At 42.8% G+C, this 27,859-nt stretch overlaps 1 protein-coding gene across 13 annotated transcripts in view; it reads left to right on the forward strand.

Annotated features, from left to right (window-relative positions):
* Positions 1 to 27,859, forward strand: part of EXOC4 (exocyst complex component 4) — a 761,664-nt gene that overhangs the window by 391,944 nt on the left and 341,861 nt on the right. The window contains exon 11 of one of the 13 annotated variants that reach the window (XM_036247090.1): positions 11,845 to 11,914. The exons of the other annotated variants lie outside the window; for them this stretch is intronic. Coding sequence (XP_036102983.1) covers positions 11,845 to 11,899 — 55 coding nt within the window. The 3' untranslated portion in view covers positions 11,900 to 11,914. Of the gene's footprint in view, positions 1 to 11,844; positions 11,915 to 27,859 lie in introns of those variants that run through there. 13 annotated transcript variants of the gene reach the window in all.

Here is a 27,859-nt window from a genome sequence, read left to right on the forward strand (position 1 = left end):
ATATATCAGCTACTGTGCTAGGCCATGGCCAAAAGTGAATTAGGAAACAATTCTTATTCCCAAGCACCCAGATTCTAGTAGATCCTTTGGAGAACCATAAAAGTGTAAATAATACTTTTTTATTTGCTTGACTTTAAAACAAACAACTTTCTTCACTGCAGAACTTTTCAGAGACTTCATGCATTCAAGTTTCACTGTGAATTTCCGGACAAGAAAATATGAAACATATTCTAAGCTGAGGTGAACAATAAACACATTATGCAAGGCATATCTTTTGGAACTTGTAGTCTTTAGAATACACTTAATTTTTTATTTGTTTATCCTCACCAGAGGATATTTTTCCATTTATCTTCAGATGAAGTGGGGGGGAGGGGTTGGAGAGAGAGAGAGAGAGAAACTTCAATGGGTCTCACATTGACTGGGTGCCTCCTGCATGACCACAACCAGGGTTGAGGATGAACTTTAACTGCAACCGAGGTACGTGCCCTTGACCAGAATCTAACCCACGGCTTATTTGTCTGCGGGCCAACACTGTAACCACTGAGCCAAACCGGCCAGGGCTAGAAGACACTTTAAAGAACCGATGACATGGCCCTTTTTCACCATTCACTTGTCACACTGCACTAGACGTGAACACAGGTGGACAATTCTGTTCACCTCGAACATTACTAATTTTTTAAAAAATATATTCATTTAAATGAATAGAGAGGGAAGGAGGGAGAGAGAGAGAGAGATTTGTTGTTCCACCCAACCATGCATTTATTGGTTGACTCCTGTATGTACCCTGATCCGGGATCGAACCCGAAACTTTGGTATATCGGGACCTATCCTGCCAGGGCACTCATCCCTCTTTAAAGCTGTTTTTTCCAAAACTGAGTAGCAGCCTATAAAAAGAAACCACTGTCTCCCCAGTGCTCACATTTATGCTCACTCTGTATAAGGAGTTTTATGTGTGAAGCTGAGTAACTCTTCAAAGATTAACAATCACCTAGTCTAGCCTCTGTACTCAGCTCTTCAGGTGGAACTAGTTCCAAGCAGAGCCTGAAATAAGCCACGCCCCCAGACTCCCCGCAGGGCACCGAGTCTCAGCAGCTGGCCAGCAGGTTTCCTGCTCCAGCCGCCCCAGGTGCCACTGCCCTGCACCAGGTGCACACTCCTGCGTCAACAGGTCAGCTACAAAGAGCCTTTCTAGTCAAATGAGTTTTGCTATTTTCCCACAAACCTGCTGAATCAGCCAGCTGATCTTTTTTTTTTCTTTGTAGTTTTCTCATCTGCTACCTGTCCCATAACATTTAGGGTGTTTTTGCCTAAATAGCCATGTCGCGTGAGATGCTGGTGAACCTTTCTCCTCCTCGCTCCACAAATGAATATAGCGACTCACTGTTAGGAGCCCCGAATAGTTGATATTCTGAATGTTTTTTTGTTTTTTATGTCAAAGGAAGTGCAACCAATATTGGCAAGGGAGTAAAAACCGTTAAACGTATGAATAGAAATAGCTATAAGAAGGCCTTGCTTGTTTCATAAACGTGTTCCAGAAATGCATGTTAGTCAACTAAAAATGTACACATACATTGTATACTATTCTGTGGGCATCCTTTAGTCCTGCTTGTGGTCATCTGCCAAACTGCCTCTTTTCTGACTCTTTTCTATAACAGAGTACCTGGTAACATCATTGCAATATAGTTTTATACTTGTGAATAGATTACAGTCTATTCATCTCTTCATTTGTTAGTGTTTGGAACTAGATAGAAATAATCTCACATCATCTTATGTGGTGCAAACCTCAGTGAAAACAGTTTTATCCATAGTGTATCTCTAGGGTCTTGATGTAGCTTTCTCACATTTACCTAAAATGTAAGCCTGGGTCCTGGGAAGGGATACAGAGTTTGACTTGAGATTCTAGGAGCACCTCTGTTTGGACAGAGAGCTGGGGGTGAGGTCGGAAGCTCACATGCAGTGTTGGGAGACTGTGAACAGAGGGACTTGGGAGATCATTAAGTCCAGCCTTCTTAGGTCAGAGAGAATAAGGTCATCACCCTCAACATGCCCTCGTTCTTACAGGGCGCGGGGCAGAGGTTTTATTTTTTTGAGAGAACTGAGTGGTGAGGGCTGAGTCTCCAGGGGTCACGGATGTGCGGGGTAGCACATGGCCTGGGTCAGATGACAGTTCTGGGGTAGTATGGAGGTGAAGTAGTGATGGGGTCTGGGCATGGGAGGAAATTGCTCTCCCTTTTCTGGCTTGCTTCTTCTTTCTCTTCCCAGATAGTAAGGCCTGTTGGGTGAACCCCCTTTCTTTTAGCAAAAGGGCATTCTTTTTCCCCCATTGATACTACCAGAGCACCAGAACAGGCCCCCCTTTATTCAAGGAGGCCCTGACTGGAGGGAAGAGACGAGGAGCAGAACTGAGCTTTCGCTGGTGGTCGCAGTGTTTGCAGTAGTGGGAGGAGGAGGAATGGGATGTTTCTGGCCATTTCTGTGGTGTCCCAGCTGGAGTGTGTAGGTAACGAAGCTGTCCCAACGTAGGGCCAGACCCCACATCACAGTGGACGCCATCGATGAGGTCGGGAGAGAGGTTGGAAGAGGTCTGGAGAGAAAACCGTGCTAACTCCGGGGCTAAGCCAGGGCCCTGTGTGCACATGGGGACAGAGGGTTGAGGGAGCATTCTCAGCGCTTTTCTGCTGAGTCACAAGTCCTGGACAATTTTGTATGGACAGTTGGATTTTAGGAACCAAATAGACAACATTCAAAAACTGCAATGAATGAAGAACCATGTTCATTAACACACAGAAGGTTTATTTTAATCTTGATCCAATAAATACCTGTATTTTTAAAGGGTAGAAATTTGCAGTTAAATGCAGTTGTATAACAACAGAAGTGTTAACAGTCAACTTTGTCTCCCCTGCCTTTTCTCTTGTGTATGTTTTTTCCTTTGTTCTTTTTTCCTATTCCTCTATTTTGGAAAGTTCCATTCATTATGTGCACAGATGCCTGACTCAGTTTTACTTGGCCTAACCACATACATCTTTGCTTTGCCGTGCTGTACCTTAATATGCCTTCGTTTGGAATTCCTCCCCTCCCTCCAGACCTGACTTCGTTCCGGACGCCTGACCTTCCATTCTGTGTATGGTGTATTGCTTCCTGTTGGTCTCTGATTAGCTTGGAGAGAAATCTCAAGAACAGGGACAACAGCACGCCTTTTTCCTTGCCACCTTTTAATACGTTGCTTGTAGTTTCTATGGTGACCCTCTTAAGTATGATTTTAAATTACTATGATACATTTTTGTTAATACTCATTTTTTCTTGTTCTTTATATCTGTATTATACCATCTGGTGATTCTAAGTGAATGTTATAATTGACACAGACATTTCATTATTCCTATTGTTGAAACACAGTCACGTGGATAGTGTTGGTGCAGGACTGTGTGAGGAGAAGTGGATGCTGGGTAGCATGGGGCCTGGGCCTCGAGGCCCACAGCGGCTTTCTGTGGTGCAGTCCAGGAGAGGCAGGAGATTGCTCTCTCTCAAGCTCTTCCCGAGTTGAAATCTGCCAGGGGAGGCGCAGCTGTAACCTGGGGGATGGGCAAAGAAAATCCCAGAGACTGGGGACTAAAATATCTGTTATAGTCAAAAGCTGTCCCCAAAGCAGTTGTATGAAACCCTAGAACTGAGAATATTATATGTAATGCAGAAGACAAACACCCCCTGCTGATTGGACTGTTCATATAAGACACACCGGTTAAGACAGAATGCATGGTCATTAGGACATATCTTAGGAGGAGTCGGGGTTGCCGGCTTCTTCACCCATTCATTTACTTAGTTTATTTTGAATTCTCCTATTATGATAATAATTTTATTTCAAGGTGTGAATTTTTACAACCCAGCTACATGAAAATGACATAACTTAAGTGAGGTGTGTGTGTTTAACCTCATGATCCGGTTACATTACATTGATGTGCCTTGTCTCAAATGTTTACCTTCTGATGGTTCTGTGTGCTGACCCAGGGGCCTCCCTTTATTGCTGCCATATCACAGTGACTGGTTTTTGGGTTTTTTTGCATTTTTAGAAAGAGCCTATTAGCAACATTGGCTTGATTTAAAGAATTTCTTCAGTTTATGAATACAGTTCATCTTTGTGAATGAATTTAGCACTCTAATGCTAGTTATTTACTCCACACCATAAAATGGAATATAATAAATAATGGGTCCCTTGGGCTTATGGTAAAATTCAGTGATCATCCTCTCAGCAGGAAGATGAACACAACTTGAGTGGAGAAATAATGATCCAAATTCACCACGCTCACTGGGATGCCATTCTGTACCTGGATCTAATAAAGGCAGAATTACAGTGCTTAACATTATACTGACATCTGCATGTAATGAGCCTGGGAGAAGGGGAAGACGCAGTCACATTAGCAACATTTCAGAAGATTCTGTCAATTTTAAATTAGCAATTCAAGTAAGAGTGTTCCTAAAAGTATATAACACCTAATTGTTTTATTATTTTTTAATTTAAATCATTTTTTATTTTTTAATTACAGTTGGCATGCAATATTATATTAGCTTCAGGTGTACACCCCAGTGATTAGACATCCTGTAACTTACTAAGTGATCATTGCCATAAATCTTGTACCCATCTGACACCATACATAGTTATTAGAATATTATTGACTCTATTCCCTGTGCTGTACTTTACATCCTATGACTATTCCATAACAACCAATTTGTACTTCTTAATCCCTTCACCTTTTGCTCCCATCCTCTGACCCCCTCCCATCTGGCACCTGTCAAAACGTTCTCTGTATCTGAGTCTGTTTCTATTCTGCTTGTTTGTTTATTTTGTTCTTTTAGACTCAGTTGTTGATATGTATTTATTACTATTTTATTGTTCATATTTTTTATCTTTTTGTTCTTCTTCTTCTTAAAGAAGACCCTTGACATTTCATGTAATCCTGGTTGGGTGGTGATGAACTCCTTTACCTTTTTCTTGTCTGGGAAGCTTTTTATCTGTCCTTTGATTCTAAATGATAGCTTCTTGTGCTAAATAAATGTTAAGTTAGTGTTTTCCACCATCGTCATTAATGGAAAGCCCCTTGGATTTGGGGGGGACATTGTCTCACAATTTCTTTACTATCAATTTGCTGTGGTTTGGACATTTCCAGTATGATCCTGTCAGTTATCCGTAAAGGAAATGTCTGCAGGCCAGAGCCTCCGTGTGGTCATAGGGTCTTTCTGCTTCGTGGTGGAAGTCCAGAAAGAGCTAATTTGTGCAGGTTCACAACTCTGTGTAAACATGTGTCTGATTATATTCTGAGATTATTCCAGTTATTTTTGTATTATCTTTGCTTTTATTCCCCTTCATTAGATATTTCTTCTTTGAAATGAAGGGTCACAAGTGTACATGCCTGTAGGAGCCTGACTGATAACCTCAGTGAGTGACTTAGGCATAGATGGAGATGTAGGCCATGCAGTCCCTCGGCCCTGCGGAGAGGCCAGCCTACACAGTAGTCTCCCTCATCCACGGTTTTGCTCTCCATAGTTTGTTACCTCTGGTCAACCGTGGTCTGAAAATATTAAATGGAAAATTTTAGAAATAAACAATTCAGTAAACACTTCCTCAGTTTAAATCGTGTGCTGTTCTCAGGGGCATTATCAAATCTGGTGCCATTTCATCTAGGACATGGCTCATCCCTTTGTCCCTGCTGTAGACGCTTCCCGCCCTCAGTCACTCAGCAGCCCCCAGGTGTTAAGGACTGGTGCAGAATCTCGGTGCTTGTGTTCATGTCACCCTTATTTTACCTAGTGACAGCACATTAAATGACTTTTATTACAGTGTCCGGTTATGATTGTTCTGTTTTATGACTAGTGATTGTTGATCTCTTACTGTGCCTAATTTATAAATTAAACTTTATCACAGGTATGTATGTAGAGGGAAAAACAGGATGGGGTTTGGTAGGAATCTCCCGGGAGCCTTGGAACGTATCCCCTTTGGAGAAGGGAGGACTTCTGTGCTCGGATCCAGCTGATTATTGTCATTTAGAATATAATCCCAGCGGTGCCACATTGTCTAAATTTGAAAAATAAACAAAATGTCAGTATCTTTGATTTTTATGTGAAATCTTCATATATTCATCATCTTTTTTTTTTTTAATTAAATACTATTGTCTCATATCATATATATTAGCACAAGGTTTTGGTTCATAGGCTGCTAGTTTGATAATCCGTTTTAAACACTAGTTCCTGGAAGTATGTGTGCGGTCAGGGAGCCTGCAGAGCTGTGGCTGGAGGCAGCCCCTCCTGCTTGGGGTGCCCCGACCGACGGGTTCTCCCTGGCCCGCCTCCTGCCCTCCTGAGACGTTGCCCACTGGGGCTTTTCCTTGACACGAAATCGCTCAAAACTTTCACCATCTCCCAAGGAAAAGTGTTGAATGAAGTTAAGAATTGCAAAATAGAGGCATATTTACCTTAGTGAGCAGAAAATACTGTTTCCTTTATATTGCATTTTTATGTTTCAGTCTTTAAAAGTAACTATATTACATTTCATTTTGTTGTACATGTACATGGGGACATGTGGATGGCAAGGGGGTGTGCTGAGGTTTACCTTTATGGTTACTGGATCACAGGGGAGCATTTTGGTGACTGTTTTGCTACTAGCATATGATCAATAGTCCTCACCAAATGGAAGCTGCAAGGCTCCTGCCTAAGAATAAGTGTGAAAGAAGTTTCTCATTTCATTCAAAGGCTTTTGCTAAAGTCATGGTTTTATTGTTTATCATTTCATGTTCAGGAGAATTCATATTAATATTTCTACAACCCAATGTTGTTTCTCTAGGTAAAATTTACTTAGTATCTTCTAGAACATTGTATGTATGTGTAATAGTATATCAATGTGAAGACTTTTTGTCTCCATAGTTGTGGCTAAGGATATGTTAAATCACTTAGAAAACCCCATGTAAACCAGGCAGTGTATCATGGAAATACACTATAGGCTGTTTTTAAGGCTGTGATTCTTTATCAAGGTAGAATTTACTTTATTCTGAAAGGTTCTGAGAGCTGATTTACTGGTTGTCTACTTCTCGTGTGGGCAAATCATTCTACTTTGCAGACTGTTCGATTTAGAGCGGACTGCTCCTCGTGGTCCTGCCAAGATGAATGGCCCCCGACTCTATCTCCAGATAGCAGGCCAGGAGCGGGTTTATAAAGGAACCTCGGAAGAGAGGCTTCAGAAAGCACCCTTTTCCTGTGGTAGCTGGGAGTTCAATACTAGCTCCTCTGTTGGACACTTCAATTATTAGATTGGGATGCAATCTGCCTTCTCATGGTGTTAACTTCTAATGTCTTCAACTTTGAGAATCATAGCTCTGTTTGGTTCTCTTCTCCAGCAGTTAATAGTCTCTGCCTTGTGTGTTATCGCCACTTGTCTCATGAATAAAGAATGGCTTCCCTCTCTCGGGCTGGCTTCCTGCTCCGGGCCTGCAGCTCTGCCGAGGAGGGAGCAGCGCGAGTCCCCAGCCCAGCCCTGCGGCTCCGCCACACAGGGGCACAGTCGGGGGTGAGAGGTGTGGTCATTCTTCATCCAAAAATACTTGTTGAGCGCTTATTATGTACCAGGCACAGTTCCAGGTACTGGACGGCAGGCCTACTCGAACTTGATGTCTTAGTTTCTCTTCTAGAATGCACACTGAGAACCAGACTCTTGTCTGATTGCACAGCACAGGGCAGTGCAGTTAGAGCATGAGTAAAATTCTGTTCTTCAGATGAGTACAAGACCAAGTCTCCCTCCTTGGAGAGTGCCGCAGAGTAGATCTAATCTCTTTCCAACAGCCATCCAGTAGATTGGTCACACTGACCTCATGGCCAGGCTAAATAGCCCTTGTTTCTCAACAGTTCTTCCTTCTCAGTAGTCGGATTGCCCTTCTCGGGTTCTTCTCTAGCAGAGTATTCCCTTTTTTTATGTGTCGGAACCAGGACTGAACACAGTATATCTGATGGGCTCTGATCTACATGTGTGGAGGAAAGGGCGTTGCACTTCCTGTGATCCATTCATTTCCCCTGAGGCGTTTGTTAGCTACCACCTGCTCCTGTTCCCCAAGGCAGCCTGTCTTACTTTGTTTTGTGTCTTTCATTGAGTAAATATATTAAGTAACAGGCTATTATATGCCTATGTGATATCTAAGTATGTATACCCTTGAACTGTTTGTTTTCCTGATCATTTTTATTAGTGAAAATTATGATTAAGACTTTTTATTTGCCACAGGAGATTCTTATGTATATTATAGAAAATTTTTGAAGAAATCATATATAATGATTACTTGGGGATCTGAAAATACGGTAAACGTGAGAGAGAGAGAAAGAGAGAATATGAATGAATAAGAATGAAATGATGAATTTCCAAGGTTTGGAGTTCTTGCCTTTTTTATTCAGATAGTCATTCTTGTTTATACTGCTAACATCTGTCTTTCTCTTAAAGAGTATTATTCTGTTTTGTTTGAACTCTATTTCCTACCCACAAAATAAAGCTAACTGGTGTAGTCATTCTTAGTGTTTTCCTTGTCTCTCATTTTTAAGTTCAAGAAAAAAAAGAATTGAAAATTCCTGTTGACATCTTTGTTAGGGTTAAGATGTGTTGCTGTTTCTAGGACAAATGACGAATCCCGACGTCTGTTGTTCCACAGTCTGTCTACCAAACCCTAAAGAGCCCCAGTCAGGTGCCCACCCATCCAAGTGGTTTACTGTACTGATTCGTCCCACAGTTTCATCTTTAGACACTTCCCTGTTTGTCAGGGCCTTGCCGAGAGCCCACGGGGTTAGCAGTGGAATTTCTCAGGTGCCAAGAGTAGTGCATGCGTTTTGTTTTTTTAATGACTGTCCTCCAAGTTATCAACCATCAGTATAAAATTCCAAAGTTTCAATTTGGAATTACAGGCTTGTGTTTTAAATGTGCTCTTTTCTGTTTTTTACTTTGGGGTTTGCTTTTCTCCTATATTGCAGCTTCCTTCCGTAGGTGCTCACAGGGTGCAGAGACCTGCTCTCAGCACCTGGAGGGGGGACAGGCAGGTGAGAGCCCCCTCTTGGGTCCCACCGCAAGGCCACTCACGGAAGCACTCCTGACAGCGTCTCGTGCCGCCAGGGAGCATCAGGAGAGAGGGCTTTGGTTCTTTCCTTGTTAGTTTTAATGCAAAGATTTTGTATATTTTGTTTAAGTTTCTTTCGTTGGTAGAGAGATATATTTTATAGAACCTGCATTATTTAGGGAGTTAGAATGCTTATTTAATGTCTATACAGTGTTCAACAGTATACGGGGCTTAAAATGCTTCACCCTAATTGTACTCTCACACATTCACTGACCGGTTTTAGTAAGTCTCAGAATAACCTAAAAGAGGTGGACCTTCATGGTATGGAAATTATATCTCAGTAAAGCTGTTTTATAGTTAGACAGACAGACAAAAATGACAAAACTGAAGCTGTCCTCCTTTGGGCACATCATGAGAAGGCGGGTTCTTTGGAAAAGACACCAGTGCAAGAGAAGCGGGGGACCAAATAGAGATGGATCGACTCCATCAGAGAAGCCTGGGCATGAGTCTGCAGGAGCTGAGCAGGGCCTCTGGGGACAGGACACTGTAGAGGACACTCACTCATAGGGTCAGCAGGAGTTGAAGTCGACTCAAGGGCATGGGACACACACAGATAGATGAACCTAATAGGTCTTGCCTAAAAAATTGTGCTGTGTGCTATATATTCAAATGGCCCTCTTTGGTTAGACTGCATCCCCTGTATAACCCATTTGCTGACGGACTGCTTCACTCCACATACCAACTCCAGTTCTAAGACGTGGGGAAATCTTAGGTAACTAATTGAAACACTCATTTGGATAAGAACTTAAGCAAGGTTCAGTAATTCTCAATTTCCCACTTTGCTTGCAAAACACAATGTAAGTCCGGAATTACGCTCTTCACAGCTTATTACCCTGTGAGTTTGTTCACTCACAGGGAAATACTTTAATGCAATTTACTGCCAACGGTTCCCTCATGCTGACCCCTTTATTAGAGTAACCAATTTGTCAAGGTTATGTTTATTTTGAAATTATTTTTTGGAGGTCATAAATTTAGTCACACAGCTGGGCTTATTCTCTCTCTTTTTTTCCTCCCTTTTAAATTTCCACATGCGGCCAGGCCTGTGTAGCTTAGTAGATTGAGTGTCGTCCCATGGCCTGAGAGGTCCGGTTTGATTCCCAGTCAGGACACATGCTGGGGTTGTGGGCTCGATCCCCAGCAGGGGGCGTGCAGGAGGCAGCCAATTGATGTTTCTCTCTCACCTCGATGTTTATATCTCTCCCTTCCTCTCTAAAAAACCAATAAAAACATATTTAAAAAATAAATACATTTCCACACGTGTCACCAAGACCAGCTCTTGATGGCTCTTGCCCTCTCTCTTCCTGCCTGGTCGACTTCATTACTTCTTTCACATATGTATTTTATTTTTCAGTTTTTCTGGCTATACTTTTATGGTCAAACCAGGCTCAAGACTTCTGTTTTGTTAAAACACTTCAGGTCAATCACTTATCAGTAAGTCCACGGCCTTCGGGTGGTTGTTGTGAACACTCACAACCTTGGGAAGGCAGGCCGGGGGCACCCACTCCCTGCAGGCCTGGCCTCAGGTCTTGGGGGAGGCACCATTTTGCTGGCAGCAAATGGGCCATTTTGAAAATTTTAGGAAATTCTTTTGCAGAATTTTACAAAGCCTTTTGTTCCCTTTTGTAGCCTTTGTTACAAATCATACTTTTTAACTTACTTTCCGAAATGCTGTGTTGGCGTTCTCCCGCTTAGGTCTGCTGTGGCCGTCGTCCCCCTGGGCCGTGGGCGCCCTGCAGCCTCTGGGACCCCTGCCTGTGGGTGCCCACATGGAGCCCGGCCGAGCTGGGCCTGCCTGCGCTTCCCCGCAGCCTCTTGACGCCGCCCCCTCGAGACCGCGCCGGCACCGAGTGACCGCACTGCTCTAGAATCCATTGCGTTGTGGTCGTGGTTGGTGGCCGGCCTTCTCCGAGTTTGCATTTTCTCGTACAACATTCTGCAGGCTGCTGAGGCTGAAGACTGCTGGGAAATGACCGCAGATGGCACTGTGCAGTGCAGCGTGTTTGCTAGTTTGTCTGTGAGCTAAGTGTGGGAGTTAGACAGAAACGAAGGTTCACAGTGGTTCACAAATTATAACATCTCGTTCAGAGTGGTTAAAAAAAAACAGGCGATAGTCCTTGGTACATTTTATTGATTTAATGAATTTATTTTCTCCCTTCCAAGGGAGAACTACCTTTATTATTCTGCACAATCCTTGTGCATTAGAGGCTAAAAATCTTTGTCTTCTGTCTAGAGAACAAATGGATGTGCCCACTTCATTCTCAGTCAAGAGGGTGATTGATGACTTTGATATCAAATTCGTAACTGAAATGATTTTAACTCAATTTGAGAGAAAACAGTGATAACACAGGGTTGTCTCTGCCAATCAACTCAGGCATCTGGGACTTTTTTTTTTTTAACTATTTTTCTTCATTTACTTGTATCCTTAGACCTCAAATCCCACATTTTCTCCTAAAGTTGATTTAACAAATGGCAAATGTTTAAAATGCCTAACATAAAGAATATAGCACATTCTCCTGAAATGGGAGGCCAGTGGTTTATACATGCTTGCTTGGTCTAATGCATTCCTCCCCTTTCATAAATCTCAAGAAAGGCTGGAGGAAGGAAACACGTTCCCCTGACAGGACAGGATGTGAAATGGATGTAAACCAATTACTTTTTTGCAGTTTTCTTAGAGCAGTCTTAGGAATACTGACCCTTCTGACTTCATTTTCAGGCAAGAATTCTCTACCCTGACCTTGCAAGGAAGAATAATTGAGCTGAATTCCTAGCAGGAAGCAAGTCAAGGTTTTCAAAGAATAATTTCACTGGGCCCTATGGAGCAAATCTCCTTTCAGCCATGCCAGAGGTAGTTATTTAAATACAAGTAAGCCTCTAATCACAGTGGTCTTTGATGAACTTTTCCCTCCTTAAATACATCAAAGTAAGTAAAGGGAATAGAGAAAGCCATTAGCAAATCATCATAATAAACAACAACATTGATTTACTTTCCTCTTCTTGGGACCCTCCCCTCCCCTTGTTTCTAGTTACTCAGGTGGGCTCCAGTCCCTGGAATAATCAAACTCTCCCAGGCCATGGAAAAGAACTTTAAGTGATTTAAAAAAATGTTTTTTAAAGGTTTTCAAGGAGCCTGGTCAGTCCTGTGAGTGCCCAGTTTTTGGCTGTGACTTTCAAGTTGAACCTTTTCAGTGGTAAATGGCCTCCTGCTTATACCTGTGTGTTTTGGCTTAAAAAAATCAATCTCTGAGAAAATGGGCTTCCCTCTTCCTTTCAGCCCCGTCTCCTTTGATGATTGATGTTAATTCAGTAAGCTGCTGACCCAAGAAAAAAGAATTGTTTGTGCTGTTGTTTTGAATAAATAAACTTACAAGAATCAATGGCTGTAGCTCAGAGAAGTAGGTGGCGGCGAGCATCAAGCCTCTTTCTGGCTTGTTTGTCCTGGAAATGAAGCAGGCAAAGGGCATTTCAGCACCAGATGCTGTTTGAGTGAAGGAGACTTGCTTTGAAGGAGAAATTGTTTTTAATTGAAAAAGAAATGTTCTCTGTGTCTGTAGCAGAAAAAAGTGTGTCTTTGTGACAAAGTAGGACACGTACTGATTCCTATAACAGCTCCAAACTGGCAGCAAGCTGCTCATTCCCTGGGCCTTAGCTCAAAGCCCGTATTGTCAGTGTAGGGACTTCTGTCTCCCCACTCTAGTTTAGGGGATCCTTCCGAGGTCAGAACTTTTTCTTTCACTTTAAGACCGAAAGGCGATGTGGTCTGTCCTGCCAGAATGGTAACCTCGGTGACGCTCCGACCCAGCGGGCTGTTTAGTGTGACCTGACCGTACAGAAGTCCTTTTGTTTCTGTGTGTCCCGGTTTCCTCTTCCTAAACCACAGCACCGTGTGTTAGGACGTGAGGAAGGTGACATTGTCTGTCCTGACTGTCCTTCAGGCAGCGTGACTTAATGAGTTCCTGGCCCACTCAGGGTGGTGCGGAAGGAAACCAATCAATGTGTCTTTCTCACATAGATGTTTCCCTCCCTCCCTTCCTCCCTCCCTCCCACTTTCTTTAAAAATCAATGGAAAAAATATCCTTGGGTGAGGATTAAACAAAACAAAACAAAAGCTCTGTACTATATTCAATTGTGTATAATAGACACAATCTATATAATGAAAAATGTGATTAATATCAAATTCTACGAGGTGAATTTTTTACTTCATTTTTTTGTTACTGTTTTGAAAACTCATTTGATCATACATGGTCATTGGATACTTTTCTTCTGGCCGATCTGCTCCTACTTTCCCTTTATTCTGATGTTCATTTCAAAATGTGTACATTATGTGTTTCTATTGGTTACGGGGGGAATGGTATATCAAAACGGTTGGAATGGACATTCATAAAGAAATAGAAATGGACAAGTGGGGTAAATGGCCTGGAAGCAGAAACAAGCACGCCTGTTCAGCGCGACACAGCTGGCAGTGCTGGGGGAGTCGCTGGCAGTGTGGCCTGGTGGGGACCGAGCCCTGTTCGAAGGACTTGGCCTTTATTAGTTTAGTTAATCCTCACAACGAACATATCCTGTGAGGTAGGCACTGCTGTTATGCTCGTTTTATAGGTAAGGAAAGTGAGACACAGAGAGGTAAGATTCTTACCGTGGGCCAGTGCCCTGTTCCCGAGACTTCCTGCACGGGTGCGGCCGTGTGCACCGAGGAGCACCGAGGAGCACCGAGGAGCACCGGCTCGCGTGCAGGGCCTCGGGAGAGGAGCACGCCCCGAGCCGTTTCCCAGCCGGCTTCCTGCGGCACAGTCATCATTTCACCACTGCTCGTCCTGTGCCCAGATGTGAAGTCCTGTTTACGGGCCAACCCCTTCACCACCCACCGGGGCTGAGCTTCTCAGTCAAAGGGACTCAGAAGCTGCACCTGCTGGGTCCTGAAACACAATGTCGTCTCAAGCACCAGCTCGTGCTTTGAAAGGAAGAGAGTTGGCCTGCAGTGGCAGAGGGCTCTGTGGATTTCCTCTCTGGGCTGAACACCATGAATGCTTTTCTCTCAACAGGTTGATGCTCTGCTCCTGCAGAGACTTTGTCATTCCATGAAAGGGGCGGGGAGTGTGAGGGCCCCTTGGAAAGACCACCTTCCCACCTTGACTTTCTGAGCACTGTGACGCTTTTGAATGCCATCTCTCTTCTTTGACTCCTGGCTTTCTTTGTGGGGCTCTGTCCTCCTTCCCTGTGTGTTTATAGTCCATGGCTCATTCCAGCTGACACATTTTGTTAGTGTTATCAGACAGATTAGAAGGAGTCAAATCACTGAGAGTGTTGTTTCTCATTCTTTCAGGTCAACGCTTTGCTTTCAAAGATAGCGCTCCTTGATTGCTCTGCTGGGGGCATAATGGAGCAGCAGCAAGTTTGCAGCTTACTCCACATCTGACTTAATTTAACTCACAGTGTGCTAATTTCACATGCAGTGCCGGTTCCTACCTTAGGGCTCCATAGCTTACATACATATTAAACTGTCAAGAGACCGGCAGTAGAAGAACGAATGGCTTGCAGTTTGCTCATCTGAGCCATTATAACTAATATCTGAAGCATTTGAATCAAATAAAAATTGTGATTATTATTCTTTCACTGAGCATTAATTTTGTGTTATTTAGGTTAGAATTTGTGAAAATAAGTTCCAGTAAAATACTCATTTAAAAGCCCTACTCTTAATATATAGTTTTATAGTCTCTGCACAGCACACCGCCCCACCCCCCACCCCAACTTGGTGGCACTCACATAAGATTTTAGGTGTTCTTGAGCCAAGAAAAGCAATTTTTATTAGCTTTATTAAAATACCTCCTACTGTGTGCCCTGGCTGGTTTGGCTCAGCAGTTAGAAGGTTGCTCTGCGGACCACAGGGCCAGGGCTTTTGATTCTCAGTCAAGGGCACGTGTCTAGGTTGCAGGTTCAATCCCCGGCCTTGGTCAGGTCGTGAGGGAGGCAACCAATCCACGTTTCTGTCTCTCTCTCTCCCTCCCTCCCTTCCATTACTCTACTATCTTCTCTCTCTCTCTCTCTCCCTCCCTCCCTCCCATTACTCTACTATCTTCTCTCTCTCTCTCTCTCTCTCTCCCTCCCTCCCTTCCATTACTCTATCTGAAAAACAGAAAAATAAAAATATCTCTCACTATTTTGACACACTCATGTGGGAAAAAATCAGATAATGTATATTAGCATCAGAATATGAAAAGCTGGTAAATAGTTTACCTACACATCCAGATATCCAAAAAGTAAGGATATAGAATAAAATACCTACAAAATAGAAATTTTCCCTCTTTTATTAATACATAGTTTATTGAGCAAATGATAGCAGTGTACACCCAAGTTTGTTTATATGTTTAGCAGTCCTAAATAATTTCAAAAGTCACAAAGTGACATTTGCTATTTTAAAGATGTGCATGTGTGGCCAAAGTAGGCTCACTGTGGCTTGCATAGTAAATGATGCAGTAATTAATCAACAATACAAGAATATGCTCTTTGTTTTGCGTACTTACAAATATGCACCTGCTTTGCCCCACCCTGGGTTTTCTGACCAATATAACATGTGTTGTTTATCCAGCTAGTTGAGACACCTCTGCTTCAACAGACTTGAACGAGTGGATGCTACTTAGCACATACGTGACAAACTTGTATGAGGACTGGTCATAGGTCAGAAAGGTCTCTAGGCATCGATTGTTCTTCTGCCCTTTGACAGAACTGCATGCGAACTATAAAATAGTGTTTTACAAGTGAAAGATGAAATGTTCATTCTTCATGCTAATTTATTTAGTTTATTTAAAATGCCAGAACACTGTATTCTTTGACTTTTAATGCACTCTTGTAACTTTTTTTTTTTTTTTTTTGGTTAATCCTCATCTAAGAATATTTTTCCATTGATTTTTAGGTAGAATGGAAGGGAGGGAGGGAGGGAGAGAGAGAAACATCGATGTGAAAGAGACACATGATTAGTTGCGTCCTGCACAATCCCAACTGGGGCCAGGGATCTAACCTGCAACCCAGGTATGTGCCCTTGACCAGGAATTGAACCCAAGACCCTTTGCTCTGGAGGCCAGTGCTTTAACTGCTAAGCCAAACTAGCCAGGACTACTCATGTGACTTTGTAAGTGATGCAGAAGTTATGGTTTAACTAGACTATATGTGAACTTGGTATGCTTATAAGGAGGAAGAATTTTAATACAAAATTACCATATTTGTATTTGATTTTCACTTTTAAGGATTGGTAATTTAAAAAATAGCAAACTACCTCAATTTTTTAAAAATTAGGTTTGATAAAGTAAAAGGATTTTGCATAATATGTGACAAATTATTGAGTTCTAGGTCAAGTGAAATGGCTAAGGCAGAATATTAGAAATGACCACATTAAAAATAAAATGAAGGGACTGATTTCTGGCAGAGTTTCGAGCTGAAAAGTCTAGAAAACCTCCCAGAACAGTGCAGCTAGAAATGCTAGACCTAATGGAATAAACTTCCTCTTCGATGTGTTGCTGTTCTTGTTAGAAAGTGAGAGGTCTCCTGGGGAGGAGAAGAAAGAGAACTGGGAGCGGGTGCAGCGGTGAGACTGATATGTGGCTGCTGGGAGCGTTTGTCCGTCTGGGAACCAAGAGGTCTGAGTTCGAACAGCTGCATCACCGCTGGAGACTGGACCTCGGGCCGTACCCAAGGCGAGTTAGAATTGACACACCCAAGTAAGACATTGGATTTCCGAAGTGTTGCACCTCCAGTAAAAGGCTAGGATGGCCCTGGCCAGTTTGGCTCAGCGGTTAGAGCGTCGGCCTGCGGTCCAGAGAGACCCGGGTTCGGTTCCCGCTAAGGGCACGTACTTCGGTTGCAGTTTGTCCCCGGCCCTGGTTGGTCGTGCGGGTGGCAGCCACTCGATGTGTCCCTTCACGTCGATGTTTCTCACTCTCTCTCCCTTCCTCTCTCTCCCTCCCACTCTATCTGTACAAAAAATGGAAAAATATCCTCGGGTGAGGATAAAAAAAAAAAAAAAAAAAAAAAAGGCTAGGATGGACAAAATTCACTCATCCGCGGAGGGAGAGGACGAGGAAATCTGTCCTGGCCATCAGTGCTTCAGAGGAAGACGCCTCGTGTGAGCCTGGTTCTTCCCCTGCATAAACGTCCTCAAACAAGAGTTTGCAGCCTCCGGTGACAGGGAACCAGGAGCTGGAGTCAAGGAAAAACGAGCAGGCGAAGTAGTTTCAGTAACTTCACCGATGGAATTACTCATTGCAGAATACAAAATGGTTGTGTTTCAGACATTTAAAAAATAAAAATTGTATCTAAAACATGATGGAATAAGAGACTGTCAAAAAAAAGAAGAGGCAGTCTTGTAAAAGAACCAAATAGACTTCTAAAAATGAACATTTCAGTCTTTAAGAATTTTGCTTATTGTTTAAACATCATGTTACACACTCAAGAGAATTAGCAAACTGCTAGACAAATCTGAAGTAATTACTTAGAATGCAAAATAAAGACAAAAGATTTAGAAAATATAAAAGAGAAGTTAAAATATGTAGTATGCTGTGGCAATTAGAAAAAGGACCACCAATTTTTTTTTTTTTAATCCTCACCAAGGATATTTTTCTATTTATCTTCAGATAGAGTGGGAGGGAGAGAGGGGGAGAGAAAGGGAGAGAGAGAGAGGAACATTGATGTGAAAGGGACACATCGACTGGTTGCCTTCCATAGGACCTCGACCCGCACTGGGGATGAACCGCAACTGAGGTACGTGCCCTTGACCAGAATCGAACCCACAACTCATTGGTCCACGGGCTGATGCTCTGACCGCTGAACCAAACTGGCCAGGGCAAGACCATCGATTTTTTATACGATTCCTACCTTGAGATATAGTCCATGCCTTTAAAATTAGGCAGTCTCGTGACTGCTCTATCTAAGAGTCTGTTGTAAATCATGTCATGGACCTTGGAAGGCTAAGTGGTGAAAGACTGTACAACATCTACCTTATTTGCTTCAATAACTGTTTCTGGAGCTCTGAGCTGACATGAAAGAAACCCAGCTCCTCTGGTCCGAGGCATCCCAAACCGCAGGGACAGCCCACTTGGGTTACTCCAGTTATTTTGCTATTCCGACCCGAGGTCCCAGATATCACAGAGGACACACAGTTCCTCCCCACTCTGCCCTGTCAGAATTCTTGACCTACCGAATAGTTAAGTTACTAAGTTTGGGAATTTTTTTACATTAAAATAAAAATTTTTTTCAATTACAGTTTACATTCAATATGATTTTTTTATTAGGTTCAAGTGTACAGTTTAGTGGTTAAACCAATATGTATTTTAGAACGTGTTCCTCCCAATATTTCCAGTGCCCGCCTGGCACCATACAGAGTTATTAGAATATTGTTGATTACATATACTTCACCTCTCCGTGACTATTTTGTACCAGTCTGTACTTCTCAGTCCCTGGAGTGGTTATTTAAACAACAATAGGTAATTGGAACAGATGGGATTAGAACTTCTAATATGCATCTAAAAGAAGCTTCAAAGATAATATTTAAGAGATAGGAATTGATAAATTTTCTGAATTGATAAATGGCATGAATCCTTGAATCCCAGAAGCATAATGAACCCAAGCAGGAAAGACAGCAAAAACACATAACTTAATGCAGCAAACTGAACCTATAGAATACCAAAGTCAACGAAAGATAAGATGCTAAAAACAGACAGACAGAAGACATTAAACGCAAACAGAACCCAGCTGGTGTTGCTCAGTGGCCTGAGCGTCGTTCCATGGACTGAGAGGTCCCGGTTCCATTCCTGGTCAGGGCTTGTGCCCAGGTTGCAGGCTCGATCCCCAGTAGGGGGTGTGCAGGAGGCAGCCAATCCATATATCTCTCTCACATTGACATTTCTCTCACTCCCTTCCTCTCTCTCTAAAATAAATAAATAAATAAATAAATAAATAAATAAATAAAAGAAAGAAAGAAAACATATTTTTTAGGAAAAACAGAGAGAAAAGATAGATTACTTACCAATGAGGTTCAACCTACATTGTTGGTATAACTGGAATCATCCTATTCATCAGCAGAAGGATTGATAAATACTTTGTGATAGTTGTAACAATAAATAGCTACCCATACTATCCTGCGGTCGAAAATAATTGATGGTAGCTACATATATCAATGTTAGTTCATCTCCCAAAGGTGATGTTTGGTGAAGACTGATGTGAAAGTATTTATTTAAAGTTTAAAAATTTGAGAAACTATACCTATGTGTGGCTTCTTTAGCAATCTGTATATGTGTAGAATGTAAAGACATATTTTGAATGGTAAACATGAAAGCCAGTGTAGCGGTTACTTTGGGGGTGGGAGTGGAGAAACAAAAGGAATGTCATGAGGAGTCTGCACTCGGGTGTAACTCTGTGATGGTTACTGTCTTAAACTGTGCGGAACTGCATGGCCACCCACTCTCTGTGCTTGCTTGTATGTCTGGATAATTTACAATACAGTTTTGAACGAGAATATGAAGGTGTCATGAATCTTCATGAAGAAGTGGTGTGACATTTCCTTGAAGGAAATATGTGCTTAATCTGAAAGGATTCTGAGGACAGAGAGACAGTGAGTCCTATTTGCCTGTTAGCTCAAGTGTACAGTGTAACACATGGGGAAAAGATCAAAGCATATGTGGAATGAAGTAAGTTTTACTTGATTGAGAGATTTTGAGCCTTGGTTGGGGGTGGGGGTTGCTGTTGTAGTTGAGGAGAGGAAGTGAAATAGGAGATATGAAACCTTACGGCTAAGATCTAGGAATTGGTATATGTTGCTTGATTGTGAGGAAGGTGGACTTTAAGCTTTTATATTGTTAGTGATACCATTGAAAAATCTTTATATTATTCAAATCTTCTGATTTTCTGAATATCTATACTAGCAAACAGTCGGCTACATTTTGTTGAGGCTGACTACATTCTCAGACACCTGGCAATCATTGTGATTTGCCAACAGTGAATGGAGTCCTTGGGAGTGAGTATAGAGGGGAGAGGGGATGGATGTGGGGGTGGAAGGAAACAATGGGTAAAGACAGCTGGGAATTGAAAGTTGCTCATTATAAAATTGCTAAGAAGGGTAGTTTCAGGGCCATGACTACCATCTTTATTCTCTCCAATGGTAGTTTGGTCAAATGGATATGAAAGAGTTTTGGAAATTACAGTATACGTGAACATTTAACTCAGTTTTTTAAACAAATCTATTGATGCCTGGCCAGTGTAGCTCAGTGGATTGAGCGTCGTCCCATGGATGGAGAGGTCCTGGCTGGATTCCAGGTCAGGGCACATGGCCCCCGTTGTGGGTTTGATTTCCAGTAGGGGGCGTGCAGGAGGCAGCCGATGGATGTTTCTCATATCCATGTTTCTATCTCTCCATTTCTCTCTCTCTCAAAAAAAATCAATAAAAACATTTAAAAACCCTAATGGCAATTATTTTTTTTTAGTTGGATCTTTTCTTTGTAAAGAATAAAGACTCATTCAGATAATTGCAAGTGTTACAGCATGTATGCATGTAATGTACTTGGGAGTTATTAAAAGTGCAGGGCAAACAGGAATGGTAGTAAGTACGGGGCAGCTGAGCAGAAGGAAGGGAGAGTCTGAATGATAGCTGGCCCATGAACACTCCTCTTCCAGGACAGGATTCAGCTGACTCTTATACTTGCTTTCCCTCCTTGTGGTTTTATTTTCTCACAATTTGGGTTTTTGAAAAACATTTAACTTGCATCCTGACATTTCCAGTCTTCTCTACATCATGATGCTTTCACTGCTTTTTTCTCTAACGACCTCATTTCAGTTTCAGCTTTCTAAGAGTAAGATGATCTCGGCTTCTAGAGGCCTTCGGACTTGCTGATGAAACGCTGTCCACCGTGGTCCAGCCACCTGCCGCGTGGTGAGGTGGAGTCTGTGCAGACAGCTCTCCAGCTGACCCAGTCCACAGGGACTGCGGGGTGGGTGCACTCGGTGATCATGGCAGGTGCTGGGTCTTAGTGCACCAACTGTGTCCAGTTGGCAGAACGTGACTTCCGTCGAGTGAGCTGCCTCACACTGAGTTGCCTGGGCTGCTGTGGTTCTGAGAAATCCGTGAGCCAGAACAACTCTGCTCCGGCACGGAGTTTACTGACGGGCTCTCTCTGCACCCGTGGTGCCCCCCGTACCCGAGATCCGTGAGCGAGAACAGTTCTGCTCCGGCACGGAGTTTAATGACGGGCTCTCTCTGCACCCGTGGTGCCCCCCGTACCCGAGATCCGTGAGCCAGAACAGCTCTGCTCCGGCACGGAGTTTACTGACGGGCTCTCTCTGCACCCGTGGTGTCCCCCGTACCCGAGATCCGTGAGCGAGAACAGTTCTGCTCCGGCACGGAGTTTAATGACGGGCTCTCTCTGCACCCGTGGTGCCCCCCGTACCCGAGATCCGTGAGCCAGAACAGCTCTGCTCCGGCACGGAGTTTACTGACGGGCTCTCTCTGCACCCGTAGTGCCCCCGGTACCTGAGATCCATGAGCGAGAACGGCTCTGCTCCGGCACGGAGTTTACTGACGGGCTCTCTCTGCACCCGTGGTGTCCCCCGTACCCGAGATCCGTGAGCGAGAACAGTTCTGCTCCGGCACGGAGTTTAATGACGGGCTCTCTCTGCACCCGTGGTGCCCCCCGTACCCGAGATCCGTGAGCGAGAACGGTTCTGCTCCGGCACGGAGTTTGCTGACGGGCTCTCTCTGCACCCATAGTGCCCCCGGTACCTGAGATCCGTGAGCGAGAACGGCTCTGCTCCGGCACGGAGTTTACTGATGGGCTCTCTCTAACCGTGGTGCCCCCCGTACCTGAGATCTGAAGTCCTAGATCGCGTTTGCTGCGGGCTCTGGTGCCTCCTGTGGCCGGCCTCTTCCCCCCACACCTCAGGGCCCAACTGCACACCGGCGCCCACCTTCCTCCAGCTTATTACAGTATTCAGTCCGGCCTGCGGACATACTCATGCAGCTGTTCATTATTTTAGCTTAATTAGTTATTAAACAGTGATCATGAAATGTGACCTAAAGAAAAAAAACCTGCGGGATAAGAGTATTTGTTTAACATAAATATTTGTATTAAACTATAAAGTACTAGTATGTAAACCTAGCAGATGGTTTTTGTAGACATTTGCAATGTTGACTTTTAACAGCAGGCTTAGAGGACATCTTTATTTGCCTTGAAAAACTCTTAAAATAGTTGGTTTAGAGTAGAACTGTGTCATACCTCTTGACATGCCACTGAACTCGCAGTTGAAATCATGACTGAGACGTACTCGAATGCAAACAGAAACGGCCTGACAGAGCACGCACCGAGCACGCACCAGACCGTGCGCATATCTGATGTTCCCCTCGATCAGTGTATGTTTCCTTAAAGAGGAGGCAGTCTCCCCCAAAATGAAAATATGTACTGGAAAAGTGGCAGTAATGAAACAGGACCGTACAGCTTTTACTCTGAGTCCCAGTGGACCAGCGATTTTACTTTACATTAGAAATGACAGTGTAGTGATGATTATTGCTCCTTGGGGACTGATAAGGAAAGAAATGTGCCCAATTTTATTAGTCATTAGTATTCTCTGTTATAAATGGTGTAGCAAGCTCTGGAACCAGAAGAACATGTCCCAAATATATTTTTTAAACAGGTAAATTATCTTTCAGTATTAATAAAAATGTAGTTTGTCTGCCTTAGAAAAGTAAAAGCTTCCAACGTAATTTAGCTTGTCTGTCATTTTAAACTTTCAGAAGGCATAGCTCCATGGTCCAGACCCATTTTTCTTTGTCAGGAGATGCTTCATTGGTTCTCGGGTGAAGGTTTTGACATTTCTATTATACTCTGAACACTTGAGGAAGTAAGGATGCCAGTTCTTGTGGAAATAAGCAAAGCTATCTCCTTTACTAGTCCAACATTTGCAGGATGCTGCACACACACTGAAATTGTACAAATTTCTCCCCCTAACATGTATTTTATTCAATTATTTATGTAGTTTCTTTCATGTGCGACTTAAGATTGCTCGTAAAGCCACAACTAAGTAAGCTAAAAGTAAGGATCTATGAGACAGCCCTGGTCAGTTTGGCTCAGCAGTTAGAGCATTGGCCCTTGGACCAGTGAGTTGTGGGTTCGATTCTGGCCAAGGGCACGTGCCTAGGTTGCAGTTAGTCCCTGGCCCTGGTTGGGTCATGTGGGAGGCAGCCAGTCGATGTATCCCTCTCACATTGATGTTTCGCTCTCTCTCCCTCCCTCCCATTCTATCTGAAGATAAATAGAAAAGTGTCCTTGGGTGAGGATTTAAAACAACAAAAAAAAAAGATCTATGAGACATAGGGAACTGTGGCTCAGGAAATTAGAACCAGTTGTTGATGTGAGTACTGCTTAGGGTGATCCATGGATGTGTGTCTGAGCTTCCCAAGGTCAGTGCTGAGATGCATGTATACAGCAGGTCCTGGGATAAAATCATTTTGTCCAGCGTCATCACATCCATGAAGTTCCCTTGGAACTTAACTCTTGTTTATATCAATTAACCTGTGATAAATTTGGTTTCACTTAAAGTTGCAGAACTATTGGCAACATTAAGTGAAGACTTGCTATGTATCGCTTGTGTGTTTCCTTAACATCCATGATATAAAAGTTTACCATTTGCTCAAAAGAGATTCTCTTGGAAATAATACTTTGTAATGTAATTAGTGGCATCTTCAACAATCTAATAAATGCCTTATAATGGGATAAATAGAATACTTCTGATAAATAGTCACAAAGTATCTTCTATGTGCCAACAGCAACTAGTGAGTGTAAGAGTCACCTTTACCCTGGTCTTCAGCTCTTCACTGAAGAGTTGAACCTCTTCTCAGCCAACCTATCAGTCTTGAGAGACTTCTTGTTGTTATCGTTATTTATTGGCTGTGCAAAACCCAGCCATTAGCAGCTTAAAGAAGTCTGTGTTGACAGTTGTGACAATGAGATTGACAGCACCTCTTCAAGTCATCCTCATCAATGATGTCTATTAAGTTGTTTAAGCGTTTTAAAAATTTGGAATGCTGTTCTGTAGGTATCCAAATTATGATTATCCGAACAACTGTGCTGCATGGATCAGCTGTTGTTATAGTAAGAGCCGAAGGGCGATCCACATTCGTTTGTTATACTGAAATGTGGCTGTGCAGGGACATTTGAAACAGTACTGCCTTAGATGAAGATTAACATAGAAATAAATGGGTTGAGTATTCTCCAGGTTTCAGAGGTTATTTGCACTGTTTCTTGGGTCATTAAAAAAAAAAAAACAAAATATATTGCTGATCAAGGTGTATTTAAAGGCTGGCATTATAAATAAAACAAATGGAAATTTCCCCCTTAAATTTTGGTCTCTTTCTGTATAATCTTTTGGGTTTGTTGTTGACAGTGAAGTAACATCATCTATTGGTTTTTTGGAAATTGGCTGCTTTAGAGCAGACACGAACCCCACTCTCCTTTCTGTGGTTTCTTTTGTTGGGTTTATCACAATTTTATTCTGTTTATGTTTCATCTGCCCTTAGTAGTCGCCAGAGGGAAAACGTCGGTGCCTGTGTCTGGGACGTTATTAGTCTACTTTATTTTTATTTTTTTTAATTCTTTCAAATGCTCTCTATCACAAATGGCTCCATCAGTCATATGCAATATATTCATTTAATACACATTTATTCAGCACCAACTTGTGTTAGAACTGTTCTGTGCTCAGAACATGTTTCCGAAGCAGATGTCAGGATTGGCTGCATCAGAGTTACCTGGGGACTTTCTGGCCAGTCCCCAGTGATGGGCTCCCTCTGCAGGGACCCTGACACTGTAAGGTAAGGTCTGGGACCCATGAGCTATTTATTTTAGAGCTCCATGAAAAAATTCTGATGTTCCCTCCTGGCTGAAAGATAAAGTATGAAGCTTTCCCCAGACTGGCTCGTCTTCTCCCTTTGGTCACTGTCTTTGTTTCTATTATCCTTCATCTTTGTTCTTTGGGGAATCAAACTGGAAATAAAGAAAATGGGGAGGCCAAATGGCTTCCTCTAAAGCTCAGGGGAGGGGCATAACGCAGACTATCCCATTGAACCCCTGAACTCCCTGTGCAGTAAGGAGGATTCCCGCTCTTCTCGTAGAACTCTGAGGGCGTGGACACGGGCCCGAGGCCGGGCGCTAGTTAATGGGAGAGTGTGGTTCGGAACCCAGGCTGCGGACGCAGGGGCCCGTGGTCTGTCCCTCCACAGGCCAGCCGTTTTGTAACACGGACAGTACTTGTTTTCAAAATGTGTCGTGTTAACTGCATACGTGTGCTGTTGTAAGAACAAAGACAAAATGCAAATAAGTTGAACGCTTCCTAAAAGAGGTCAAATGCTCTATGAACATAATTGTTTATATTTTTGACCTTTGATTTTCTTTTTTTCCACCTGCCCTGTGTATCAGTACCTATCCATGAAAAACAAAGACAAAAAAGCCTTAGGCTGTATTTTTAAATCATTGTCTATATTTTTTAAGTAGTGGATTCACTTTTGATTTGAGACTATTAATCTTAAAGAAGATGCATAGGAATATTGTATAACTTTTCTTAAAAAATAATTTTTCTTCATTGATTTTAGAGAGAAAGGAAGGGAGAGGGAAAGAGAGATAGAGACATCTATGAGAGAGAATATCGATTGGCCGCCTCCTGCATGCCCCCCAACTGGGGATCAGGCCCACAACCTGGGCATGTGCCCTGACCGGGAATTGAACTGTGACCTCTTTTTTTTTTTAATCCTCACCCGAGGACATTTTTGCATTTATTTTCAGATAGAGCAGGAGGGAGAGAGGGGGAAAGAGAGAGAGAGAGAGAGAGAAACATCGATGTGAGAGAGACACACCGAGTGGTTGCCACCCACATGACCCCAACCGCTGAGCCAAACCGGCCAGGGCTGAGGTGACTTTTCAAAAGTGCTGTTACCGTTTAGTCTCAGCATTCGTCTTTCCTAGAACCACACTGATAGATACGATATAAACCTTTGCAAAGGTGAAATTAGACCCATGAAAGAGTCTAGTATGAAAGGTATTCACAGAGGTTTATATTTACGTCTCAACTGTTTAAAGATTTGTGTTCTCAAACTCTTACCTCTTCTTGGATGCCTTTCACCTTTAGCCCCTCGAGCAAATGATATTCATCTCTGAGGTCCACTTCTCAGTAGAACTTTCCCTGCCTGGCCCTAAAAAGGCTGGATCAAGGCTGAATTGGTGTGTGTTCGTCCCACAGCTGCCTGTAGTGATTTACGTAACCGTGTGCCTTCTCAGCTAGATGTGAGCTCCTTCTCACGGCCGTCTCTAGGAGCTCCAGAGTGCCCGGGGACACTGCACATCACTAACTGTTGGATTTTGGCTTAATGGATGAAGTTTATTATTTTCATTGCAGTGGAAAATGTAATAGAGCAATTCATTTTGCATCATATAGTTGCGAGATGTATCATGACTTATTTTTAGGAAAGTTGAGATCTGGGGCAGCTAAATTGCTTGCTAAAGTCATACAGAATGTCCCTTAACTTCTATCTGACACTCTAGTTGTCTTTCAATCCTATATATCTTCCAATAAACCAGCATTTGCCAAACTAGACCCTAGTGCCCCAGGAAATGTGACTGAGCTCATGGCCTGGCAGACAGAAGATGGAATTGCAGGGGAGGGGAGGACTTCGGTTAAATACAGTTTAATAGATATTTTACTGCAGGACTTTTCTGAACTCTAGGGTGCTGAAGTGATTGATACAGCATGCAGTCTTTTCCAAGGCTGTGTGTTAACAGAACCCCTTCTGAAACTACTCTTATCTTCTCTTGAGAGACTTTTATTTTCAAAAGATACAATTTAGAGAAGCTGTACTAAATGAATTCAGTATAATGTCAATTCAAGTTCTTTATATCAAACTCATCTTGACTTTGTATGTGAACAAAAGAAATGGAAAGATATTGGTTGTGGGCTCTCTTCCTGGATTTGCCTCTGATTTACTCTGAACTTGTCTCTGATTCACAAATTCCAAAGTTGCAGGAAATTGTTCCCATTCACTTGTTCGTAAAGGAGCTGTCTGCTCAGACATGTGGTCAAATACTCATGTCTTTAATTTGTGATTTTGAGCCTGTAGTCCTTCTTTTGCTAATAGAACCATGTTTTTTGTTTGTTTATTTGTTTGTTTTTTAATCCTCACCGGAGGACATTTTTGCATTTATCTTTAGATAGAGCGGGAGGGAGGGAGAGAGAGAAACATTGATGTGAGAGAGACACATCGAGTGGCTGCCACCCACACGACTCCAACTGGGGCCGGGGACAAACTGCAACTGACGTACGTGCCCTTAGTGGGAACTGAACTGGGGCCTCTCTGGTCTGCAGGCTGACACTCCAACTGTTGAGCCAAACCGGCTAGGAAGGAAGTATTTTTTAATATATAAAAATGTGGCCATTGTTTCAAACACTTAAAAAATTTTTCTTTGGAATTATTTTAGAGCAAAGTTGAGTGCCCCAAAACTAAGTACAATTGCTTTGTATGTTTTTAATATGTTTTATATATACTTACATATATTTTATGTGTACATATATTCTTTAAATGTCAAATGATAATACCTAATTTGTTTACTTCTTAATTCCTTACCAGCGGTTCTCAACCTGTGGGTCGTGACCCCTTTGCGGGTCGAACGACCCTTTCACAGGGGTCGCCTAAGACCATCGGAAAACACATATTT

This window comes from Molossus molossus, unplaced genomic scaffold, assembly GCF_014108415.1.
Source record: "Molossus molossus isolate mMolMol1 unplaced genomic scaffold, mMolMol1.p scaffold_m16_p_7, whole genome shotgun sequence".
NCBI classification, from domain to species: domain Eukaryota; kingdom Metazoa; phylum Chordata; class Mammalia; order Chiroptera; family Molossidae; genus Molossus; species Molossus molossus.